Source organism: Diuraphis noxia, unplaced genomic scaffold (assembly GCF_037042655.1).
Source record: "Diuraphis noxia isolate RWA-SAM2 unplaced genomic scaffold, SU_Dnox_SAM2 contig0005, whole genome shotgun sequence".
NCBI classification, from domain to species: domain Eukaryota; kingdom Metazoa; phylum Arthropoda; class Insecta; order Hemiptera; family Aphididae; genus Diuraphis; species Diuraphis noxia.
The window spans coordinates 4,886,118-4,913,826 of record NW_028301715.1 but is presented as its reverse complement, the minus strand read 5'-3'; the positions used below and the strand labels follow the sequence as shown (position 1 = coordinate 4,913,826).

Here is a 27,709-nt window from a genome sequence, read left to right as displayed (position 1 = left end):
AGCTCTGCAAATATGTATATATATAAGTATAGTTATAGAGAAGCGACTAACAGTGTTAGAGGAAGATTATAATATATTAATAAGATTAACTATTCGTTAGTATATTATGTTATGTAAAAAATGTTAAAATATTCTAGTGCTGTCATATATCATTATTATTATTATAATATTCGATCTACACAATGTTATGGTTATTATTATTGCCGTGTTATTAAAATATTATATATTAGACTGTTAAATAGGCGGTTAATTATTATTATGCGTGTCTGGGGCAAAATGGTCTTACCGGCGCTGGTTCTAGACTTATTTCTGGACGACGAGGACGAGGAGTTTTTCATGGCGTTGGTGCCGGGCGAATGGCACGAGGACGAGGGGTGTTTGGCGGGCGAGAAAACGGTGGGGGCGATGGCCGAATGGTGGTGATGGTGGTGATGATAGGGATAATGGGTGTAGGACGACGAGGACGTCGGGGCAGCGGTGCCGGCGGCCGGTTCGTGTTGACCGCCGCCGCCGCCGCCGCCGAGTTGGTGATGATGGTGGTTCAGGTGGTACGCGTTAAACGAGGACGAGGCGGACGTCGAGCTGCCGGGCGACGTGGCGCCGCTCGACGACGAGGTACCTTCGCGCTGTTTGGACGACGAGCCACCGGACACCAGCATGGACGGCTTCACGTCCTGGACTCCGACGCCTCCGCCTCCACCTCCTCCGCCTCCTCCACCGCATCCCTGATGGTTGTCCGGGTGCAGGAACACGCCCATGGACGCTATGGAATAGGCAGTGGCCGCAGCGGCCGCCGCGGCCGCCGCGCTGTTCGAAGACGAAGACGACGACGACGAGCTCGTGGCCGTCGTCGTTGCGGTGGTCATAGAGTCGGGCGTACTGTCCTTGGGAGGTGTCGGCGGGAACGTGAACATCGGATGTCCTCCGCCGCCGCCGTTGTTGCCTCCTCCGCCGCCGGAATGTTGCATATCTTTGGACGAGGAGGCGACCGCCGATGGCGAGTCGTCCTGCACCGTCGGCGACGACGAATACCAACCGCCACCGGGTGACGACGATTGCATTTTGGTGTCTAACAGATTGTTGCCGTTGTTGTTGTTGTTGTTGTTGTTGTTACCGCCGTTCAGCCAGGCGGCAGCAGGATGAGAAAAGTGAGACGGCCTACACATGTTTCTCGTCGATCCTGCAACAATAAATTTCGAAAAATCAGTACCTATATATTATGTAGGTTTAAATATTATTATTCAAAATTATGGTGATGTGAAAAAAATGAATATTATATATTATTTGTTATTTTACATCACAGATAATGCTGAATCATTTTAACATTTGATAAGATATATAGATTTATTATACATATATTACATATTATATACCTATACCGGCTATACCATATACTACTAGCAGTACTAGCCATCATAGGTATATCCGAAAAAAAATTTAAGTATGAAAACAATTAATAGTAGGTTATATAGGTATATGAAAACATTTATGATTTATAAAAAAGGAAAGTAAAATGCAGTTATGATGGTGATACATAGTTTCATCGATCCCTACGAAGATTTTTATCACTATATATAGTTTCAGGGCAACGAGTTTGAAGTCATTGTTAATCGCTAAATTCAATATTGTAGGATTTTATATGTTTAGCTACATTCACCCGATTTGAATGCAGTTTCTAGCTTCCGTCGCCGTTTCAGTCAATAAAAGTAATTACGACGTCCTCCTTCTCCGAGCAATAAGCACACATTGATGTATACCTCCTACATATAAATGGTATACATTTTTATTGTTTATCATAAATGGCTGCAAATTTACAATTTGTCATTTACCACCTGCCGCCGCGAAATATAGTCGTTATTATGTTATAATAATATTATTATATTATTATTTATTCACACGTGTCGTATATACCTAATACCGATGCGTATAAATGCATAATAAAATTCGCGGCACAGCGTATAATTTATGCGTTTCGCAGATCAGGCGCGACGATAAATCGACGCGTGCATATTAAATGCATCATACATATTATACGGGGTGATCCATTTAACGCGAGACACTCATTATTCCATAAATCAATAACGTTATTGAAAATATTTTTTTACACGATTTAAAAGAAGTAGTTACAAAATAACATTTTTCGAGAAAAAAATTATATTTCTATCGTTTTTACTCTTCCGAACGACGCACACATTTGTATCTTCATATATTCCGTACAGTTAGTTTAGTTAAATGCATTTAAAGTTTAGACGAGCAGAGTAGCGGTCCAACATTTTGCGGGGTCCTCTGGCTCCACTCAATTTATAGCTCGTCTTAAAAGTATTCTACAAAGACATTTTCTGTCGCCGTCTTACAAGTGCGTACCTAGTTACCAAATTGTACGATTAACAGCTCACTTATGGCTCCGTTAGTTTAAAAATTAGAGTGAAATTATCCCTCATAAAATTTTATGTGTCGACGTAGCGTCCTCTAAACTTTAAATACATCTTGCCCAAACTTTCATTTTTAGACATTGAAAAACTTAATAGAAAAAAAAAATGAAAACAATTATTTAAAAACGTTAATGATATAAATAGTATAATTCTTAAAGACGTTAATATAATTTGAAATACGAGTAATAAATAATGCGTCTCACGTTAAATGGATCATCCGGTATAATACTATTGTAGTATGCGTGCGAGCAGCCTCGGGATCTCCGTTTCTCTCGTCTTAGCCGTACTGCACCAGCCGAGTTAAAAAGGTATTTATATAATATCACGTGATAGACATACACATAAAGTAGTTTGCACCTCTGTCAATAATACATCAGCAGCAGCGCGCGCGTGTGCATTACGTTATTGGCCATATTTTTTTTTCTTCCGCTGAAATCGATTTATCGCGATGCCATTGCCCCTGGCCGAGCGTAACGCGCGCCATTCACCGTTTGACTAGGCATACACATCGTCGTTTACGTAACGACAATAATATATTATATAGGTACACACAATTGTAAGTGGTGTGTACATTATACATATTAATATTATACTTAAGCGCACAACTGTATACGACGACGACGACGATGATGATGTCTAGAGCAAAAGGTATTAAAATCCGTCTCGTGGAGAGGTCGTCACGCTGGTCACTATACTCTACTCGTCTCCGCTTTCGTCTTTTTCAGTCGTCGTAAATATAATATAGCATAAAAATCGTTTACAGTATGTATAACATCACGTTTTAATTATATATAATATTTATATTAAGCATTATTATGCGACCCGAAACGAATTGTCTCGGTCAAAACGGGACGCGTTCATGCGCATATACAGGGTGTGCCAGAAACTTGCAACGATCGCGGCCTCTGGCCCTCGTCCAATTACGGAAAATAATGATAATAATATATTAATAACGACGATGTGACATATTATATTATTACACTCGCGCGCAATATTATACATTATTATTATTATTATGTGCGGTACGAGTGTACGCGACCTCTTTGAAGATGGGCGGCCACAGATAAAGGGCTGCGTTTTTATTCGTTCACACGCGCGCGCGTAATACACATTTCGAGAAGAGAAAAAGCGCCATTAGAGAGAGAGAGAGAGAGAGAGAGAGAGAGAGAGAGGACAAAGCGCGTGCGTTATCTACGCCATCGAAACGCTCTCGTGAAAACGCGACCAAAAGTCTCCGCGGGAGAGGACAAAACACGATTGAACGTCTCCCCCCCCCCCCCCCCCTCGAAGACCGCGCGAAACGTTTATACAGTTGTTTAAACACACCACAACGAGAAAATAATTTTATGCGCCTTTGATGTGACCTGCGAACTCGTAATGAAATACTGTGCATATGTTGTAATCACGCGACGGCTATTATTACCAAAAATAAAATCGCCCCGTTAATAGGATTAAATCCACAAAACGCGACTCTCATCGTCAGTTTGTATAGGACCGTATATTTAGAAATAATTGTCCACTGTGCAGGGACAAGAAGAAATTACAAAAATTTAAATTTTCTCACTCTAAATTGTGATTCAAAATAATATAGTACTTATTTAATTGTATATATCATCGCATAATACCGAAGACGACGTTTTTTTAGATGTTTACGGTGTATGATTAATGCTGATAATTATTGTATTATATTATAAATTATCAAAATATAATATAATTGTTGGAAATAAACGAATGGCAGTTATGCGAGGATTAAAACTTTGCATTTTTTTTTTTTTTATATTAGCCGCCCAGGGCAACAGCTTCCTGGCTCACCACCCTAATACAGTCACCCGTTCGGCCTAAATTATATTACAATCCATAACGATATCTAATAGCGATAATATTATTATTAAGATGATATTGTGTTAAGCGAGAAACGTAACGGGGGGGGGGGGGGGGCGCTAATCGCAGCCGATCGTGTGAAACACTCGACCGTTTACGTAACATCGGATTGATTTTTATTCTCTTGGTTTCTGATCACTGCTCGGCGTACGCGACCGCCTTGATGATGCTAATGTAATATTATTTCGGTCGATTAATCAACGACGGCGGTCGGATTATAATAAAGTAATATGAATATTAATCTCCGAAAACGAGCAGCCTGTGTGTGACAACGACTCTACAAAAATATCGTGAGCGTATGCGTCATATCGTGTTAAAACAAACGACGACGACGACGACGACGACATGTACAGTGGACTTCGTGTAAATCGATAAAATATAAATGTTTAGAAATTAATACCCGTGTCGCTATGTTCGGGCAATCGATCACGTACACAACCGAACAACTATTCATGGACACCTCCCAATAACGTACAATATAATAATAATAATACATTATATTATTATATAGCAATAGTATATAGGTACAGCTAGTGTATTGAAAAACGAGTTCTCGCCTCAAACACAACTGTCGCATTCGTAATGCGAATATCATATTATTATTATTATAACGCGCGTTATATATTTTTTAATTTATCGAATTTTCTAAACCACCTGTGCGTACTAGTATTCGAATCGTGTACCCGCGAGTAGTGTATCTGTTTGCATGTGTGTGTACTGTGTATGCATCGTGAACGTTTTCTATATGTTATTATACACTTTTATTACGCCGTTTCGTAATTAACCGTCTCTGCGCTCCGTAGCTGTATTTTTTTTTCTTATCCAACGTACCTATATTATAAGATAACTATGTTTTTATGACAATAAAAATGCGTTTTATTATTATTATTATTACTATTTATTTTTTCTGTGTAATGGACTTTTCATATAGAATATATATATATTATATATATATTATTATATTTATGTATAGGCGTAACTATTATAAGTACTGGCGTACGTATAAGTGATAGTAAAATCGAGAAAGTCTGGCGGACACTGTATTTTTTTTATACATAATATACACACATCGGGATTCTAATGATCATGTCCAAGTTAAAGACTACACAACCGCATACAAGCCTAGTAAATGTATTTTCGTGACATTATCAATCGTTTATATTATATTATTAAAACGGTTAACGGTTTTTCGAAACGCATCGCATATAATATAGGTACATACAGCTAGTACTGCAGCAGTAGGTAGTTATTTTCATTAGCAGTGGTTATCAGTGGCGGTCGGTTACATATTATTATTATATAGTTATGGTAGAAACAAACGCGAGGAAATTCTCACACGATGATAGCTGCACTATATTAAAATCATGCATACATAGTCGGTATAGATATGAAAAAATAGGTATTATGATTTATAGAAAACAAATAATGTATATTATTATGGATAATCCGTTTTTAGAATATTTTGTTTCGTTATCAATTATTAAGGACGAGAATAATAATCCAGGCGACCGGTGTCGGTCAAATAGTAATTTCGAGCAATACACGCTGCGGCTGTATCATATAGTAATGTTTATAAATTTTAATCTAAACGAAGAAAAAAAATTAAAAAACAGGTGAATCGCTGCACCGGGCCTGCAATTCGGAGGTACCTCTAGGTATGTACAAGCCGGCTAAAGATATACGCGTGCTTGGAGGTGGACAGGTGGAGTCAGAAAATTGTCGCTAATGACGTGTCTTGCACACATACACACACATATACACGTATTATCAAAAACCGTACACGCGTACGTCGTATAATATTAATGAAGAAGTGACGGCTTCGGTCCTACACGTACGCGCAACAACTATAATAATAATAATAATAATAATAAAAATAATCGTTATATTATATTATTATGCGCGTACAATATAATAATATATCCGTCGTTTGGTCTTCATTACGTGAGAAATTGGCGATTCAAAGCGCGGACCGGCGGCGTAGGATATATCGAGAAGATGTCATGCGCCACATATTAAAAAGTCGTTTATAACTCGCGCGATATGAAGTCTATATATAGTAATACAAATTGTATGAAATACTACATTAGAACGTCCTGGTATGTGTATACTATAATCGAGAGAAAAAATATTCGAAAATAATAATATTATTAATAATACATTATATGAATAATATTATATACAATAAATAATAATAATAATATATTAGTAAAAAAAAACCGTTCATACCAAAGCCGACGGTTTTAAAACCCGCGCGCACGTCTGTTTTCGGTCTCGTGTGTAATAATAATAATAATAATATTATAATATTTCTTATATACTATAACGCGTATACTACTTATACGTATATGACATTATAATATTTAAACACGTAGATAGGTGTTGTACGCGTGTGTCGAAAAACTATCAGCTCGCCACTGCGTCAGACACTTATTTTGGCTGTCAATTTACTAATTGAGTCTTTGGACGCGGCGTACAAAGACCGTCTGAACGGACGGGTGCTGTTGGTGCTGCCGTTGAGCCGAACAACGTTGACGAAGACCTGCAGCAGAAGGTGGAGCTGAGGTGAGAGACAGACAGACAGAGATAGAGTTGGGCAAAGAGAGAGGGAGAGAGACATTTTAGGGGAAAAAATAATAATAATAAAAAAGGAGCGTACAGTTTTGACACGCGCGCGTCACTCCCGAAGCCTCGGTCCATTAGTCAAATTAGCTACCGCCCGCCGACGTACATACATATATATATATATTCCAAGTATATACAGACAGACACACACGCACGTATAAATATACATACACATAATATATTATATTATATTATATGTGTCTGTAACGCCAACACTCGCCTCGGGTGCACGCGGAGAGAAAAACTAATAATAATAATACCAAAACCGAACCCGTAATATATCACACCCCGTGTGTCTGAAGCAGGTCCCAAACGACTGCAGCATCGCCCACGCTGTAGGTATATGCAACGTATATAGCATATATTATAGCTATATAGTGCTGTGCTACACCACATCACTGCACACAATCACATCTTATATATCCAATATTATATGCGCTTATGCAGTTAAGAATAGTATTAGACTCGATGAGACGATGACTGTGCGTGGTGTACCTACGATAATAAAGGTGATAACGAAAATATTATTATGATATTAAGTTCGCGGTGATGAAACGATGAGCAGCATCAGACGACTTTTAATCGATTTCAATATTTTTGAGAGCTAATCGTTTTCCTATATACCTAACACCAATACATACAAAAGTCGCTCATACGTCATAGAGATTAAGGACAATAAAATAAAATAAAAACATTTATAATTTCTTTTTTAACTGATCAAAACGACTTTGGTGGATTTCACATAAAAATATATTTCCTATAATATATACTAACAGAAACACACGCGCACATACACGAATGCGCGCACAAAACATTTGTTTAGGAATTCGAAGCTGTCAAACGGAGAATGATTCGAACTTCCTGAATGATAATAATTTGTATTCCAAACGCCTGTGCGCTCTTTTAGACACGCATAAACCGGTTGTTATATACCCCTTAAGATCATGATATTATATTATTATACATAGTATACCTATACATAATGTGTTATTGGTCCGGCGTGGTTATTCTGCATAAAATATAGGTACGAGTTTTTTTGTTCTCTAGCAATACCTATATAGTTTTGATTTTTTTTTCAACTACGTATGGAATTAATTCAGAACTGAAAAAATAACTAAGCTGTCCAATGCGAATCACATATTTTATGCATGCGCCATCTCGTGTGATATATAAAACAGACACGTTATTACTGCAGTGTACCTAACCTAACCTAACCTGTACAAATGATGTGTGCGTATATTGATAATAATATGACTTCTAAACGATCCGCGAATAGAACATTTTGTTTTCAATTTCGCGAAGGCAAGCAACGCTACACTACACGCCAACGACACGTTTTCAGTACTGCTGCAGCCGGCAAACGTCCGGTACCATTAGTGCGGTTACAAAAAATATTTTTATACCTATATAGGTACTATTGGCACACCACCGAATGGGTGAAAAATCCTTGAAAGATATTTGACAACAATAATGGAAAAAAAAGTAGATAGATACCTATACCTAAGCGCCCATTATATTATGATTTTTTTCAACACGAGACAATAGGAAAAAAAATACGCCATAATGTGTTTTGAAAATCAAAATACGAACTACATATTGCTATATATATAATATTATATATACATAGTCGATGCAAATAACAAAAAATTTCCTCCGCATAAATATTGCTTGTATAATGTATACCTGCCGATAAATATATATTACGAATCTGCAGCAGTGCTAACGACGCGAGGTTTGCAATAATTATAGCTTGCTTTGACGACGACAATGATATTTTGTTACACACGCAATTTACTCGGATTGTACCTTCACATTTAAATCGGCAACCACATACATATTTTGTTTATTCAAATCATATTATAATGTTATGCTCACATATTGCATTTTCAATGCACACATATTTGACAGTCACCATACATGCAATGTCAGAATAACCAAATAAATGGAGTACAACTATATAGAAATTAGACCATTATAGAATTTGTTCCAATAGTCACGACATTTATTGACTTTGAAACGATGATATTATCATAATATATTATTAGGTATCAAGAAAATTAGGAAGACATCGCACTCGCGTGTGTTTTGACACGCGTACGACACTACGACATAGCAAATGTTCGTTCACTATTGTTTCAATAGTAGTGTGCTTCAGTTAGATTTGATATTAGAGTGAATTTAACTATCATAAAATTGAAAGATAAAGTTAATTTCTAGGGTCCCCGCGTAAGGTTTTATTGATATTATAATTTTCAAATTAGTTATGACCTTTTTAAAGCTGTACATTTTAAAACGACACTTGCGGGTGCAACGTCATCTCAAATAAAACATATGTTCAAATCACAGTAATCACTCATAAATCCGATCAAAACTATGAAGTAGATTATAATATGATCGTAATTACGTTTATGCTAAAAAACGTTAAACATAAAATTAATCATAATATATAATAATATGTATGTACCCATACGAATTTACAATTCCACGAGTTCCGTCGGGTCTTGCGGGCCACCACGTGCACACGTCCCGTTACGTTCTGCCATAATAATATTATAACGACGTCGAAACTAATACGATCCCCCCCCCACCCACCCCGAGACGTGAATTTCGCAGGTATATTATTATACCCGAAACACGACTCGCACACAAGCACACACCGGTCGGTATATGACACTCAGCATCTCAGGCGGCTGCTGTGGCGGCGATACCTGTTTTACCCAACGACAACTTAAAGCAGTGACATAATTTTCAATTCTCCTCGTTTTTTTCGTTTTTTATTATCATTATTTTTTTTCCCGCCATGTATACGTTTGTAATAATAATTATTAATGCGCGGGCCTATATAGTAGGTAGGTAGGTATAAGTATGTGTGTGTGTGTATACGCGTTTATATATTATTATTATTATTATTATTATTATTATGTTCGTCGTGTTGGTCGAGTAACGCGCGCGACCGAGCGAGAAAGAGTGAGAGAGAGAGAGGAAAGAAGCCGCCACCGTCCCAAGGAAATAATATAATATATGTACATGCAAAGCCTACGCCCTTCGTGTTGGCGCGACACATACAACGGGCGCGCGGGCCAACCGCGAACCGCACGCGATATATATTATTATGTGTATATCGTATATGCCTGCGTGGCCGACAAACGTCGGGGAAATTAATAATGATAATGAAAAAAAAATGTATATTATATACGGTGACGGAGTCGTAAGGAAAAATTGTAAAAAAAACACGACGTGTGCGCACAATATTTACGACGTATCACGCGGACAAAGGTGCCGAAAAAAAAACGATGCGACATCAACCGTTCTTATGAAAAATAAATAAATAAATGAAATGAAATATTACGTTATATTATATTAAATACGACGTTCTTGCAGCAGTGTGTATACAATATACTAATATTATTAACTTTTTTTTATTATATACCAATAATATATTATAAGATGTATAATAGACGTAGGTACTATATACTATATATTATTAAAATATGCGCAAAGAAAAAGAAGAAAAATAATAACAACGGCAAAGTTTAAGCGCGTATATGTTATATAAAGACGAGCAATAGTTATATATATATATATGTATATATATGTATATGTATGTAGTAGCTTCTATATATGTGTGTGTGTGTGTGGAATAGTAGCTGCCGAAAGAAGCGCGGGGCGTTTATTTTTTCGTCGGCGACGGTATTTCCGGCCATGTTCAAATTGATTTATAATTCAAATAACGACCAAAAGGTGCCACAGTCTCACGATCACAACAATGGGCCACGCATTCCACACGAACCGTACGAGCCGCCGTTCGTTGTTACCACCTTCGGCATTGTTTTTACCATATCGAATAACATATCATACGAAATATACGTGTAGTGTAAGTATATAACTACACATATATATCAGTTTAGTGTGTATATATAATGGTTAGACCAAACGTGGTATAATGGTCCCGTCTGACCAGCCGAGTTTTAGTGCAATACCAATCCGATTAGTATAAACTATATATAATATCGGCGTGAAGAAGCAACATAGTACCTACATATAATAGCAGTGTCCAATGGCCATACCTCGTAAGTCGTAAGTCCGAAAAGCCAATTTTCCAGGACACTACGCAATGGTATAATAATATAAATGAAAATATAAGTTAGCTGATTCAAATGGAATTATACGAGGTATTGTTTCTTTATCGACAATATATCACTATAAATTATTCGGCCGTTACCGCCGCAGGTACCTAGTTATATATTATATATATATTGCATAGTAAAATGCATAATATTATCATGTGCTTAAAAAAATTAATATCATGTTGTATTGCGTCGCGAGGACACATCGCGAAATTCGTCTGTATACTTTTCTTGGACGTTGCGCACGATGCACACTGATTTTCGCTGGCCGTTATGACACACTTCGGCCACGATACACATTCAAGCTGTGTATACGAGCGAATCCACACACTCAGTCACACACACGCCTATAATAATAATAATATAATAACAATATTATAATGTCGTTGTAAAACGTTGTTAATTAGCGCTCGCTGCAGCTCCGCCGCCACCATTTCAGATACCTAATAATAATAATCATAATCATAAAAATACAGATATTTTGTTGTTTTATACTCGTATTTTTTTATTCGAATTAACGACCAAACGCCCAAGGACCGCTGCGATACTGCTGCACATTATAAGAAGGTCGTCGCATACTATAACGTTATAGGTACCTCCTATGGTATAATAATTCTACACAGGCGCACGCACAACAGGATAATATAATATGTAGTATTAATATAGGTATGGGTAAATAAGTTACCTATACTCTCGTCGTAATAATTAAAGTACGTACACGCCGTATCCGCTTGCGTATAATTAGGTTTATGTACGTATACTTATTCATACGTGCGAGTGCGATGTATATAATATATTATTATATACGAGTGATATTGTTCTAACAAATAATAAACAATTTTTGTTTTTATTAATACTCTCCTGCGTGCGTCCAAAAAAAAAAAAAAAACATAATATATTGACATATTGACATATTGTATTATTATATTATTATTGCAATACTGCGGATAAAACGTCACTATTATTTGAATACAAGTTATGACATAATAATTATATTATAACATAGGTATTTAGCTCGTCGCGATATAAAATTAAAAATAACATTGTATAGGTGACGAGCAAATAAAAAGCCGCCACGTCGTGTATAATTGATAAATCGTGTGCAGACGACAAGCGAATTGAGTGTGCACAAAAGTAGGCAAATTATAATAACAATTATTATTATAAGAAACCACGAATAGAATGAAAAAAACCTCCGAGTAAAAGTTTTTGGCGAAAGTTTTTACACGAAATGAACTTACGGCCGCGGGGATATTGTTGTTTCGCGATAAAAATATATATTATTTTATTATTGCGATGACGACTAGTTAATGTAGTAATATAATATACTGAGTTATTGTACGCACGCTACAGGCCGCGGCGAGGGAGGTTTTTCATCACGGCTTTCTCTATATCTCATAACATATTATACATATATAATTACAGACCATCATCGTATTACAGTGTCGAAATTTCGGTAAAAACAGGGGAAAAGTCAGTGCAGTACATATGTAGAAACAGTTTTAATATACCACGAAGATAGAACGTGTCTATAGGCACGTTATCAATAAACTACTCTTGCCGATGTATTTCGCACCACACCAAAATAATCATGTTCGTGCCTACCATAAGTCGTACCAATAATTATTGCAATCGTATAATTTGATCACATATCGTAATTTAAAGGTATGGTAATTTACTCGACACGACACACGACGCACTCGTAGCTATGAATCCGGCTTAGCACATGACCTATAATATAGGATATATTATGTACCAATTTTCAACCGCTAGCTGCAGTCGTCTTCGCTAATGACAATAGAATAATGATAACGATAACAATACCTCCGGTGTTCATCGCATTATGAACAAAGAACAAAAGTCTAAGTAGTCGCGGGGAGACCGCGGTACTTTGTCACGGCACATTTCGACGATGATATGGTAAGAGCGGACCCGCCCTCTCGAGGGGGAATATTATGTTATAAAAATAACAGAAGAGACGCCACCAAAATATGTTACGTTATTGTCGTCGTTGTTGTGCTGTTATTATGTACGTCAAGACGTCCCCCTCACCACCAGACCACTGCGACAGAACTCCCCCACCGAGGCCGGGATCCGGGCACCGTCGGGATCGACCAATCGCGTACCGAGCTCTTCCGGGGCAGGAGGTATAAACGTGCGCGCGGCACGTAACGAGACCGACGGACAGGAATGTGCGCGCCGGACTGTCGCGGCCGCGCGCGACAAATGCGCGCCGCCAGAGCTGCGAGCTAGGACGACATGTATTATTATTTATAATATTATATATTATTGTGGAAAAAACTCCGAGAGACGTGCGGCGCGGCGGCCGCGTTCTCGTCGGAGTGAGAGCAAGCCGGTTGTGCCCCTCGGAGACCGGTCGATTAATCAACCGCCGTCGCAGTGCGTGAAGCGCGGCTCGCGCGCGCGCGCGCGACGACCCCGTTTGTTGTCTTGTCTCCGCGCGCCCGGTTGACGACGGCGTTGGCTGATATTTTATTTTAATAGTTACGGTGCGCGTGCGCGCGGGCCTAGAGGCGAACGAACAGTAAAGACACGAACATTATCGGTTACACCAAAAATTACAAAGTTGTAATCGTTGTCGTTATTATGTTAGTTTTTGTACCGTATTATACATAAAATAACATTAACTAGCCTATATATCACCTATATTATATGTGTATATTGTACTGTATAACTAGTTCTACCAACACATCACATAACTATATTATATGACCACACGGACAATTGCAACTGAGAAAATAATTAAGTAGTAGACCGCAGACGATGACCGAATAATCAGTTCAGGACTTGAGGCATTACCTTATTTCTGCGACATTTTTTTAGAACGTAAGAAAAAAATAGAAAAGAGACCTATTTTTAGTAGTTCAAGGGGGGGGGGGAGGATGGATAACCTTTTTAGTTTATTTAAATGTTTTTTTTTTAAATTTAAATGGTTACGATGAATAGTGATGAATACGATTTTTTAATGCTTTAAGTCTTAAACCCTGAACTCTGCAGGACCAGTATAATACATTATTTACATATAGAATGTAAATAGGATGAGGACATAATAATATTTCCAGGCAAGAAAACACGAAATCTGGACAGGAAGTATATAACACTGGAGAAAACGAAAATGCGTGTTGTTTTTGAATATTGCACGTTTCCTGTATAAAGATACCTGCGTCGAGTATGTTGCCTATCTCGGTGTAGTTGAACACATTGATTAGGTACAAAACGTTAAAAAAAATGTTTATTTGGTTTACCGACCGTTTATGCGTGGCGTAAATCGCAGTGATTTTTATCGGATTGTCAAATCGGTTTTTGTAAAACCGCATAATACCAACTATATAATTATAAATAATAATCGTACCTACACCTTCATTATATATGTACATTTACAGTATATTATATATTATTATGTATTATATAATAATAATAATACATTCTCTGTAGCAGATACGTAGGTATACGCCGCCGTCGTACTCGAAAAGACGCTAAGCACAACGATTACAACCATGTTAATAACATTAATATGTGTAGTTTTTGTCTATAAAAATCGCTCTAGTATTATATGAGTTCTAGCTCTCGTATTCTAGCCGCGGGGCCCGGCCGCTGGAATAATAATAACAAAAAAAAAGCCATAGCAAGAAACATTCGCGGCCGAAGCTGCAGTGATATGGCCGGTGGTTTAGGTATATTTATAGTTATATAGGTACACATTTATACACACACACACATACACATATTATGTACGAATTTAAATACATCTATTATATATATATATATATATATATATATATATGCTGAGTGAGCGTTTTATTTTATTTTTTAGAACGTTTTGCAAAGTATATTATATTGTGTATCATATATAATAATAATATATACATAAAGACGGGTTAGCCCGTTTTATATATAGTTGTAGGTAGGAACGTAATACCTATATTATACTTATCCAAGAAGTATTAATATATACATTTATATATATTCATCATGCCGCACGTTATTATTATTCAGGACTCGAGCCAAGAACGGCGTATGTATACTATATAGAATGAAAAGTGTTGTTTTTTTTTTATAAAAATACAAACGTCTGTGGTAGACCAATCCTGGGCCATCGATGATGACGCGTTATATATATTATATACAATGTAGGTAATATTGACAATATTGTATGTAATGAAATGCATTGCCGAGCAATAAATATTAGGTACCTATACCTATATGGACAATACGTGGAAAGCATATATTGACGAAAACAAAATATCTTAATCTGTCGGGACGTCCGATCGTTGGACATTTTAATGCTGAAAGCTTGCAAGAGTATAATATAATATAATATAATTGATAATATTTCATTATTTTAATTCGGCGCGACACGGCGGATCGATCACGACGAAATTAGTTCCGCCGCTGGACGGTACCCACACACACACACACACACACACACACATACATACATATATATATATAATATAGATGTAGGCACTTATTATAAAATATATACGCATGATGCACAAAACGAGCAGTGTATTTATCCATAATTTACAAGTGAAAAAAAAAGGATGTAATATAATGTGACAGATCCTTATCTCGAGTATACTTTTTCATATTTTTATTATTATCGGGTAAGAGCCAATTTTATAATGATAACCCCGTGCTGCACGGTATCCGGTGCGAGCATGCAGGCCTGACCGGAAAGAGTGGAAGAACATTGCGTCGCGTTTCACCTACATATAGTTTATGAACCTAGAAATGCGGTAGTCGGGGAAAAAATTAGCCCATTATTATGACATAAACATTATTTTTTTTACTCGTGTGTACAGAGCGCATGTATTATACTAGTTAGTAATATATTTAAGTGACGTTATATTTCCAGGTATTTTAGAAAAATCTTTTCGAAAAGAACTACGACGACTTTTAACTGTCCAAGAGTGGCCTACCAAAAATGGTCAAATGTGGCTCAACACCATCACCTGCAGACACCAATGCGCGTATTATATAGGTTTAATATTATAATAATATGATATTTTGGTTCACAGCGTTTAAACGCGTTTCACGTTTGTGACGTACACGAAATGTGATATTTATATCCTTTTCGGTCGACCATAATATTGTTCAATGATATAGCTAGGTTTAGGTACGCATCGTGTTTATTATAATGTATATACCTGGTACAAACATAATCCTAGTATAGGTAATAATAACAACACTACTCGTGGTGTGTGTAGGCTATACAGTAGATATACCTGTCTATGTTATACAGATATTATATGTCCAGGGATAATTCTACGGTCCGAACGCGGTTCTTACCGGATTCTCGGTTTACACGCTTACAAATTACCGATTCCGCGGTGGTACAATAACACACACACACATACACGGCCGCGGAGGCGAAAACAAAATTTAATACGTGTAATAATAGTAATAATCGACGGGATACGAAACGAGAACGACCTCTGAATCTGGAAATCACAAAGCGATCGCGAGCCGTTAATTATGCCTGCGGAGCGGTTTAATGAAACGCTGCAATGGGCGCGCGTTATACATAATATTGATATAATAATGTAGCACGGCCACCGCGGAGGAGGGCCTAGCTGGCGTATATAATGCATAGAAATAACTGGTAATGTTCTAAAAACGGTGTTTGTCGGACACGACGAGGGACGAACAGAAGAGAAAAAACCACCAGTAAATCATATACACAGAGTTTTGGAAACGAAATTTCGGTGCACATATCATTGATAGGCCATATGTATATGTATTATAATATATTGTATACAATTTAGTGGGCCGTTGATGATCGGGTGTCCTTAGAAAAAAAAAATACCAAACGGAGCTCTGCACATATCATCATCGTGTACATACATCACACAATGGTGCGGCAGCATAATAATATTATATTATTATAATAACACATCATATTATTATTATACGGCACGCATATATTATTATTATTATTTTCTCTCGGTCGTTTTTTCGTCGTGTTTTTCACTATATTATTGCGAGTTAATGATAGCCGACTTGTGTGTGGTGGTCAGCCAGGTGTAAAGAGTCAGCGCCATCATCAAGAGTATATAGATAGGTACCTACTGCTGCAGTGTGCTATCTCGTCCATGACTATGCCACTATAAAATACAAATCCTTGACGGCACGTTGGCAAAGCGTTTTCCACGGGTGGCGTGTGCGTGCGTGCGTGGAAAACGACAACGCGGTCGTGGTATACATATTTATGTATATACATGTGGTACAATATTTAAGACTGTGTACATCATCGTGGGCCAAAGTCGAGTCTCCGGCGGGACTCTATATAATATGTATAATACGTATTTACCTACCTATATATAATATATTATATATAGCTGGTATGCGTTAGCCGCAGCAAAAATGGATCACAGTGTTTCACTTTCTACACTTGAAAATTACTCAATGTCCGGTCAATATGATTACATACATATCATCATATTAATTAATAATTAATGAGATGGCCGTTAAATCGTGTACTGCGCGAACGTATACACAGTATAATACGAGGTATAATATACGGAGCGCATTATGTGTTGTATATTATGCCGGATTATTGTACGAGGTTAATATTGATGTTTTTGCGAAGGAATAGATATACGGCAATAAAAGTAATGATATACATATATCATACCAATAGGTGCGTGGTTCGACAGACGACTGCAGCACCAATAATAATACAGTTAATCCTATATTATGATATTAGCATTATTGAATAGCGAAGTTGCAGCATCGTCGACATGCCGGGAGGAATAAATTACGAGGGAGTAAAAGACAAGGGGCGTGGGCAACGCGAGCGATGGGTGAAATTTCATAACTGTAAAAAATATATATTATAATATTTTCGCGGTTTTCCAACGTCATATTTAAATATTACGTAGTTTTCGAAATGTATTTTGGCACCAAGGTCCTATCTATAATAAAATATTATTGCATCGTTTAAATGTGTTACTGGTATAATTAGTAGACTTATATAAAGCATGACGTGCTACAAAAAGCCATTGTACATCTACCGTCTACACGTCGAATCGATCAAATGCGCGAATCGCTATAAAAACATTAAGTGCAGTTCCGTTTTATGTTGCAGACAAGACGCGTTAAAAACGGACAGCATAATAAGGGAGAGGTCTGTACCATATTATTATAAACTTATTACAAAATATATTATTAAATTAGCCATAGGGAATGTTTCACAAAAATTACGCACAGCGACTACTAGATAAATCGGATTGTGGAAATATATTATCTAGAGATCATTATTGCAGTTGTTGTCAAGCAAAATATAGATGTATACAAAGAAACGATTAAAAATCCGTCAATTACGGATATTATCCTGTATTAAACCGCAGGTTTTTGTAACAATAAAATAATGAGGTTTTGCACATTTTTTGAAGTTTAGGTACTACAATAAACGATTGCGAGAAACACTGTAGGTCAACTGAAAAGCGTACATTTCTCCCTCTTTAACATTAAAAGAAAAGTGGTTTTATTAAAACCACAGGGGAAAGTGAAAATAAAAACTAATTCCAGAATTCGATTTCATTGTAATTGAAACGTTAAAATATACATTTTTCTAGAGCGATATTCGCAGTAAAAGTGCTGAGGACTTACCATGCGAAGACGTTGGCGGAGGCGGCGCGAACGGTGAGTGGATCTGCTGGTGATAGTATCGAGCGGTGACGGTGAGCGAGTCGCGGTGATACGGCGCCGCTGCAGCGGCCGTGGCCGCCGCCGCCGCCCGGTGATGATGGTAGTCCCTGGCAGCAGGGTGAGCGTCAAGCGCGCTTACGTGGTGATGGGCGAAGAACGAGTTCATGTGGTCTGACATGTTGTCGGCCACCAGTGGCTCGTCCCGGCACGACGACGACGACCCGGCCGGCGTCTCGTACCAGCTCCGGTGGTGCGGGTGATGATGGTGGTGATGATGAGCTCCGGCACCGCCGACCACTTCCATGCCGGCAGCCATTTCCATGCCGCTTTAAACCGCTCGCACGGTTGTGATACGCTAAAAATAGAAAAATAACAAAATTAATTTAATTATTCAATTTGTGATATTAAGATATAGCTGTATAAACAACACCCTATTATTAATTTATTCTTAGAACCGTTTTATTCCGTCGGAGGACTCTTGTCAAAAATTCGTCGAAACGTGATCAAACGTTCCGTAATAATTTTGGGAAACAAAGTGGAGACCTCTAAGAAAATTATAATAATATTTTTCTCGTTAATTTCCCATAAGAATTTTGCAGTTCAAATCGTTCAATGACAATAATGGGTTCATCCCCAGAAGTCTAAATTTGGTTTTTATGGATTTCAACAACTGAGTTTTCTTCGAAATGCGTCGAAGAAACTCCAAAAAATGATTGATATTATCTAAACATTCATGTTAAAATATAAGCCTAATATTTTGAATTTCTGATTGAAACTAATTTTCTGGAACGTCAATTTTATTGATGCAAATGGATAATTAAAATGGCTGATTTATGATAAAAATATCCAAGGCATTCACAGAGACGTTCTGCACTGGCAGGTGGATATAATATTTTGAATCACAAGTGGAATATAATGTGCGTGCACCGGACCCACACTTACATTGGAATATCTAAATATAACTAATAATAATATGAAAAATGAAAAGCTAATCAAATATGCATGTTTTACCACAAATTACCGGAAATTTGGTGGTTTACTGACATAAGAACGACGCGGCGGTGGCTCGTAAAATTCAGCTTTCCCCGTGAATTTCTAAACGCGATGCACATGCGTAGTACGAGTGAAAAATAACAACAAACACGCGTATTTATTATAACTATTTACACGGGATTTAAAATTTAAATAGGTCGTTCCATTTACGCGCTCGCGTTTATTCACAGACCATAATCCATAATATGGTGTTGTACCTTATACCCAGTTGTATATGTTAACGAGATCTGATAACGTAATTATTACAATTAACCGCAACCAGTCGAGTTCGTTGTAATTATCATTTTCGTTTTCATATTTTGCAGGCGTAGATACGCATTTATAACACTCGGCCCCTACGCCTCTCGCGACCGAAGACTGCACACGTCAAAGGAAAGTGTTTTTTCTTTTTTTTTTTTTTTAGCAAAGAAATAATGCTATGCGAGTACCTTCGAATGATTATGACCACCATTTACACATTATTCAGGTTAGATGTTATATATTAACATAAACTATAATAATATATAAGTTTGCATAAACAGCCGAATTTACGTTTTTCCAGACGAATTACATTAATTACGATGGTCATAATAAAACGTATCCACTACCATAGTGTTAAATGACGTATAAAACCGCTGGCTATCGAAATATTATACGAAACCGTCGAAGCCTCGTATAGAATACAGGGGTTTTAGAATTGTGGTACGCGTACCACTTATGGAACGCAAGGGGTTGCATGCTGGTACTAGGTAATTAATAGAATAATATTTTTATTTGTCTTGGTATGTTTGTTATAGATTCATCATTATTTTATGTTTCGTGTATAAATATACTATAGCCACATGGATACTAAATACCAGTGTATTAAATGCATTATATCTCCTTAAATTAGCATTATTATTGTTAAATATGTATTGAAATGTGGAATGGTTACATTTTTTGTCATAAGTGGTAGGTATGCGAAAACAAAAATGTTCGAAAATCCACCATTTATAGATAACTATATTAAATTGTATACCCACGCTTATTATTATAACAATTACTATTTTATTATAAATAGGTATAAGAATAGGTGCCTACCAATACATTATTATTAAATTCGCTGCACCACGTCCGAGGGTCATACGTCCCGTTTACATTATTTATATTATTATATAATATGCGATGCTCATGTTAAACACCTTGTGCTAATAATAGCTGCTGTGAAGTAAATTAACTTGTACGCGAAATTACGTAAATCGTATTCATTTAATATTATTATATTATAAGTGTGTGTGTACCTATGTAAGTTTACGTGTGTTAGTGCGAACTCTATAGAACATTAATCATTGCGCGTGTTTGGAATTCAAGGTGCCCATTGTTCGATGGGAAAACAGTGGGAAAGACGATAAAACACACGATTTTCAACATAAGAAAATATAATAATAATAAAAAAAAAAATCGCCGCTACGTATTTTAATTGGAAAACAACAGGCGCCCGAACGTTGACAATGATGAGAGCATGTACATAATAATAATTTATAATATACCTAATAATAATAATAATAAATACATCGCTGCAGTATACTTAAACATTATTACTGTTATTATAATTGGTACGATATAATTGTAACAATATAGTGACTGTATAAAATACAAATACTATTAGGTTTGCTGTTAATATTATTCAAAAAACCTATCTGGTTAACCGCTTCACCACAGTATGATATTTTCACTATTCTATAATAATAATAATACTCGTAATTAAACAGGATCGTGTCCAAACTTCTTTAAACCATTGTATATGTACAAGAGAAAATTGTTTTCTATCGTTATCGTTATTATTATTATTATTATTAAAATCAATAACGGATACGGTACAAGTGGTACAAGTATATAGAGTGACCTACACGACGATACCGCGGTACAAGAGCGATTGTTAGCGAATTGTATTTCACATTTTTACATAATACACATACACACGCATATTAGGTATAATCGATCGTAATAATATCATATTATTATATAGTGCTTACCCGTGCTTACCCGTGTGTATACGGACTGCTGAAGATATATCATACGTATAGTCCGAAATAAAAATAAATAGGTAGGTACCCGATGAGGGATATTATAACATAAACCTGATCGGAACAAAGATATTGCGAATATTTATGGAGGTCTCTTGCAATTTATTCTAAATACTGTATACAGCGTGCACGCTAAGTGGGCTAATCTTCTTTCCACATAAGGACAGACACCTGTAGCCACCATTGTTGGGGATACTCCTTGCGGCTTATTATATTATATATTATATATTATTATTATGTACAAGCTGCTTGCTGCTACTTCTGCTTCAGCAGTAGGTATATACTCCTACAATGCAGCGTTTATATACATATATATAGTACCTACATATTATTCTACATATATGCATATATACGCAAAACGGGAGGTAATTGGCTGCTGCACCCCGAACATATGTATATTTAATACTTTAATACTTATATACACGATACATATACATAAATATATATATATATATACGTAGTTATACTGGCGGAGATTTTCTGTAAAATATTATGTGGATGTCACCAATAAACAGTTGTTATGACGAAGGGGGGCAATATAGCTATTAAATACATGAAAAGCATCGACGCTACATGGGGCAAATACGTATTGTATTATACACGGTTATGTTGGTTATATACGTATAAATGTGTGTGTGTGTGTGTGTGTGTGTGTGTGTGTGTGTGTGTGTGTGTGCATGATATTGCATAAATTGTATTATACTACAGAGTTTAATTTTGAGGGACCACCACTGTGAATTATTGTGCTATATATATATTGTCAATATATACATACAAATAGGTAAGATATAGGTACAAACTGTATATATATATATATATATATTATGTTAAGACTATTAAGTGTAAACGCTTACAGCAACAAAAACCGTTCGATAGAAAAACAAAACTTTTTTATTTAATTTGGATAGACGGGTGGTTTTTTAAGCATGCAAATTCTATTTTCATGGTTAAATTTTACACATATTGAAATTCAGATTTTTGGAATTTGTATTTACTCTTGAAGACCATTGACATTGTTCCACTTAAGGATAATCCTGTATAATACAATAACAATTTCAGTTTTTCAAATAGAAACCTACCTTTTTTATTTTTTATATTAATAAACTGTTTTTTTTTTTTTTTTTGAGAATTGTGATGTATCTAAATCAAAATGCAAGTATAAGTAACTTTGTGTTTTAAGGATAACATGTCTATAGTAATGGGTGAAGTGTAGTAACGGGTGCTTAGACAATTTGAAAAAATTAGCAATTACAATTGACTTATAGATATGAATAATTTGTATAAAAATGGTCCAAGTATAATGAATACTACATCTAACATTGCATTTATTTTTTATTTTTACAAAACCATTTATAAGGATTATTACTTATTCTTAGTATAAACATTTTATTAACACAGAAACTACTAATTAGAATTTTGATTTGGATACATCAAAAGTTTCAAAAAAATTATTTGCTTAATAATTTTCAGTAAAAAAAGGGAATTCTCGTTCAAATAAAAATAGAAGTTGGTATCACCACAGGGCACTCCTTAGTAGTATGAAAATGTCAGAATTTTTAAAATATTGTCTTCAAGTCTACTTAAGAATTCTAAAAAACAGAATTTGAACAAATGTACAAGTAAAGGGAAAAATGGGGATGAAAATATTTAAAAAATCACACTGTACACCTATACCTAGTATGTATTATATACATTTTAATACGACACAACATAATGTAATATAATAATAGGTATACTATGTTGGACGCACCTATGATCTAGCGAATACTGATCGTTAGAATATAGTGTCAATTTTAGATTTATAATTAATTATGAATAGAAATTAACAAAAAGTACATAGTTTTAGATAAATAGCTAAGTGCTAAGTACCAATAAATATATACTATATATAGGTGCCTATACTGCCTATCATGATGAAATAGGAATTTAAATCTGCTGCAGATATGTAATTTTTTTTTTATTTGCTTTTTATTAGAAAATAAAGATATGTAATTAAATGATATAATTATATTTATGCTAAAACAATTCGGGTAGATAGATAGATATTAAATTTATACGTAACCTTAGAATCTTATACATATTATACAATAATAGGTAATTTGATAAATTTTAGAATAACCAAGTGTGTTGAACCTAAACTTCTTTTTTAACATTGAATGGTTGAAAAAAATAATATAGATTTCGTAAACTTGCAGTTATAGTTTTATTAAATTTAAATATTATATCAGTAAAATTCTCAAAAAGTGCAGTGTGCTTACAAAATAAGAATTATAATAATTATTGATAAACAAATAAATAATTGGAGGCATCCTCGTTAAATTAATTATATACCCATAAAAGATATGCTTTTATCGTCATTTTTATAGTCATCTGATATTATTATTATAAACACGGGTTTTTAAATTTTCGAATTTTTAACACATTATAGTCGATGTAGAATTGGGCATTTATTTTCCAGCGACGGAGATGTATTTTAAATTTATAATATTATATGTTTGTAACTATATAAATGAGTAATTTAATTATATCTATAACAATGATTGAATATATGTACCTACTAAATAATTGAAAAATATTTGATTACGAGATTTTATTTATTTTTGTGTTTCGTTTTTTAATCAACAAATAGACAGTAAGACTTTTAATTATTTTGGATACCTACTATATATGAAAAATAAATAAGTAAATAATGAAAATAACACGCGTATGGAAAGTTTTTATTTATGATTAAAAAACATTTAAGTCTTAAACCTTAAAGCAAAAATACTGTTAGAAATATTTCTGAATCATCTTAAACTTAGTGTATTCCATGATGAGTTAAAACAACTTTTATATATTTCGATTAATTCGACTCTTAAGATGTAAGTATACTTGAACTATTGTACTTACTTATACGAGTTATATACAAACAAAGATCAATTATGTTCTATTGTATAATATTGGGACTTTTTTTATGAAAAGGGTGCTTTTTGTTAGTATTTTTTTATTTAAAGAAACCTCTTAAACTGTATTAAGTACATTTACAATTCGTATTGTTTATACGCGAGAAGTGTGGCACTAATATACACTAACGGAATAACACGAATTATAATTTATGCATAGACTTTATTCATTATTGATATGTATATAAAAAATAAAAACCTTAAAACCTTAAAACGGCAGTTAATTAGTTTATTCAAATCTAACACACAACATTTTCGTAACCATTATTATTATTTTAATTGGACGATAAAAAATTATTGTCCAATACAAGAAAACGTATCTCGAAAAATGAAATAAAGCTGATAATTATGGTGTTGATAATCATCAATTTTTTTTAGAAAAAATTAAATAATTAAATAAAAATAAATTCGCATTTGAATATTTTTAATTATTTATTAACATAGGTAATATGAAATAGATTGTAATTGTGAGATGCATAAAAGCAGTACATTTATGTGCCGTTCAACTAAACGTTTAATTTTATTCCAAATTCTAATTAATTTAATTATTTTGTAACAAATAAAATATATACTATTTTATGTATATCAATACTATTGTTGTTATAACTGTTTGGTAAATTTAAATTCTATTTAATTATACAATTACGAGTATGTAAACGTTTTTAACACTAATTAAGCATAATATTATGATTTCTTTTGAAAATTAATTATGTATAATTATGTATAAAATAAATATAATAGCACCAAATTTTACTGTTCAAAATATTATTTTCTTTTATATTTCTTAGTTTCAGCATTCAATGATCTCATTAAATATTTTCTTCTATAGTATTGTACATTTAAATGATTTATAAGATAATTGAGTGACTATCAATGCATAATATTGTATTTGTCTGTTTAATAAAAATTTTTAGATATAAAATTAACATTTCATCCACAAACATAATTATTTGAAGAAATACCATATATTTATTTATATACATTAGTAATTTGAGAAAAATAATTAAATAGCAAACATTTTGTAATCGTTGCATACAAAAAATGATTGCAACAGAATATATTATCGAAATATACTTTGATATCATAATATGTAAAATATATTTTACCTACCTATTTATCTGATAATATTAATTTTATTGAAATGTTGCTCATACCCACATTTAATGGTTTTATTATAATAATATATATTATTTCCCAATAATAATTACAGTGCAAGTATCTATATTTCAATTAATTGTAAAAATATGTTTGCACATAGTCTTGTAAAATAATATTTAAAAAAATGTGTTTTGTCTATAACAATATATATTATGCACGATAACTATAAAAATATGAAAGATTCACTGAAATAAAAATAAAATTAATAAATCTGTACCAAACTATATTATTATTATGTATATTGGTTGCAACTATACTGTAAATATACTTAAACAGTTTTTTTAATCAAAAATGATTTATTTGCCACCACTGTAATAGCAGGTTAAGGTTTACTAGCTAATTGGTGTGGCATAGTTATTGATATACCTAAATATCATTTAGAAAAATATCTGAGAATTATGTATATATATAAAAAAAATATATTTTTAAATATTAAAAAAATCTGATGTAAGAACTTTACTGAGTTTTTGGATGGCACTTATATCATGAGGTATAGCACCAAAGTAAACTATATTCTACGCAAGTGTAATATAAATCATATAGGCTGTTCATGTCGAAGGCATAAAAACAAAGTTAAATATTATAATTTTCAGCTTACACATTTTTTACACTCTTTCACATCAATATTGTGTCCTAACAATCGTAGTAATTTTAAATTTAAAAAAAAAAAATCGGATTAAAAATATTAAACAGAGTGCTCTCAGGCAGTAAATTATATTGAGAACTTATATACAGCACAAAATATCACTAAACTATTCGACCTTAAGCGTGGCATAAATTATATAGACTACCTTCCTATATTATATATATATATGTGTGTGTGTGGCTAAGACGAAGTTATATAATAATATTTATTTTAAATTAATTTTTTAACCTACACTTCACGTTTACTTCAGTGGGTATAAATTTCCTATAGCAGTGATAATGATTTAGTGTTTATAGTGATTTTAAATTTAAAAAAAAAACATTATACCTACAGATCGAGTGTTCGCGACTTGCGGCCGATACTGAAAGAACTTGTATACAGCACAAATGACAAAATAATACTAATAACAATATTTTCGACCTTAAGTGTTCAATAATTAATGCTATAGACTACCTACGACCTACCTATATACTATATACTTTGAATTAATTTTTAAACTTACATTTCACGTTTATTTCGGTGTGTATACAAATCCTAGCAAAGGGCGATTTGACGTGCTAACTTCATGACACGATGAACACTGCTGCAGCGATGAGTCAAGTCGATCGATGACATGTGCTCATGGAAATCACGATATCACTTTGGAAGAAAAAAGTTTTCAACCGAAAATCGGACGACGACGACGAATACGACGAACCGCACAAGCGTTGTGGCGTAACAATAATATTTTATACACTGCACCAAGTGCAGACGGCGCACGCGCGAAATCGATAAGTACGCGAGAAACTGTAAATTTACCTTAGAATACCGGCGAAATTGTTCGAAACTGTTCTTCGGAACAGGCTGCACGCAGGCGTGTACACGAACGGCAGCGGTGACCTCGCGGTGGCAAAATACTCAAAATATCAGTAGGCAAATACTATAATATTATTATGATATCGTTGTCGCCCGTGAGACGGTTTATGCAGCCGATAAGATATTATTATTAAGATTAGGTACAGTTGTGGTGCGGTTACGGTGAACCGATGTCGAGAGAGCGCGGACGGACGGCGGAACGGAAAAAAAATATTTCTCACATGGTACGCGATCACAACCGGTGTCGAACATTGAACTGAACGGCGCGGCGTCG

The 27,709-nt window shown here is 34.7% G+C and overlaps 1 protein-coding gene across 2 annotated transcripts in view; it reads right to left on the bottom strand.

The window, feature by feature from the left end:
* LOC107164272 (uncharacterized) overlaps positions 1-27,709 on the bottom strand; it is a 62,171-nt gene extending 34,462 nt beyond the window's left edge. Inside the window, exons 1-3 of one of the 2 annotated variants that reach the window (XM_089228431.1) lie at positions 27,083-27,709; positions 18,698-19,091; positions 287-1,180 (exon numbers count right to left, since the gene is read on the bottom strand). In XM_089228431.1, the coding sequence (XP_089084557.1) occupies positions 287-1,180; positions 18,698-19,058 (1,255 nt within the window). In that variant the 5' untranslated portion in view covers positions 19,059-19,091; positions 27,083-27,709. The remainder of the gene's footprint in view (positions 1-286; positions 1,181-18,697; positions 19,092-27,082) is intronic. The other variant, XM_089228432.1, reaches the window with a different exon arrangement.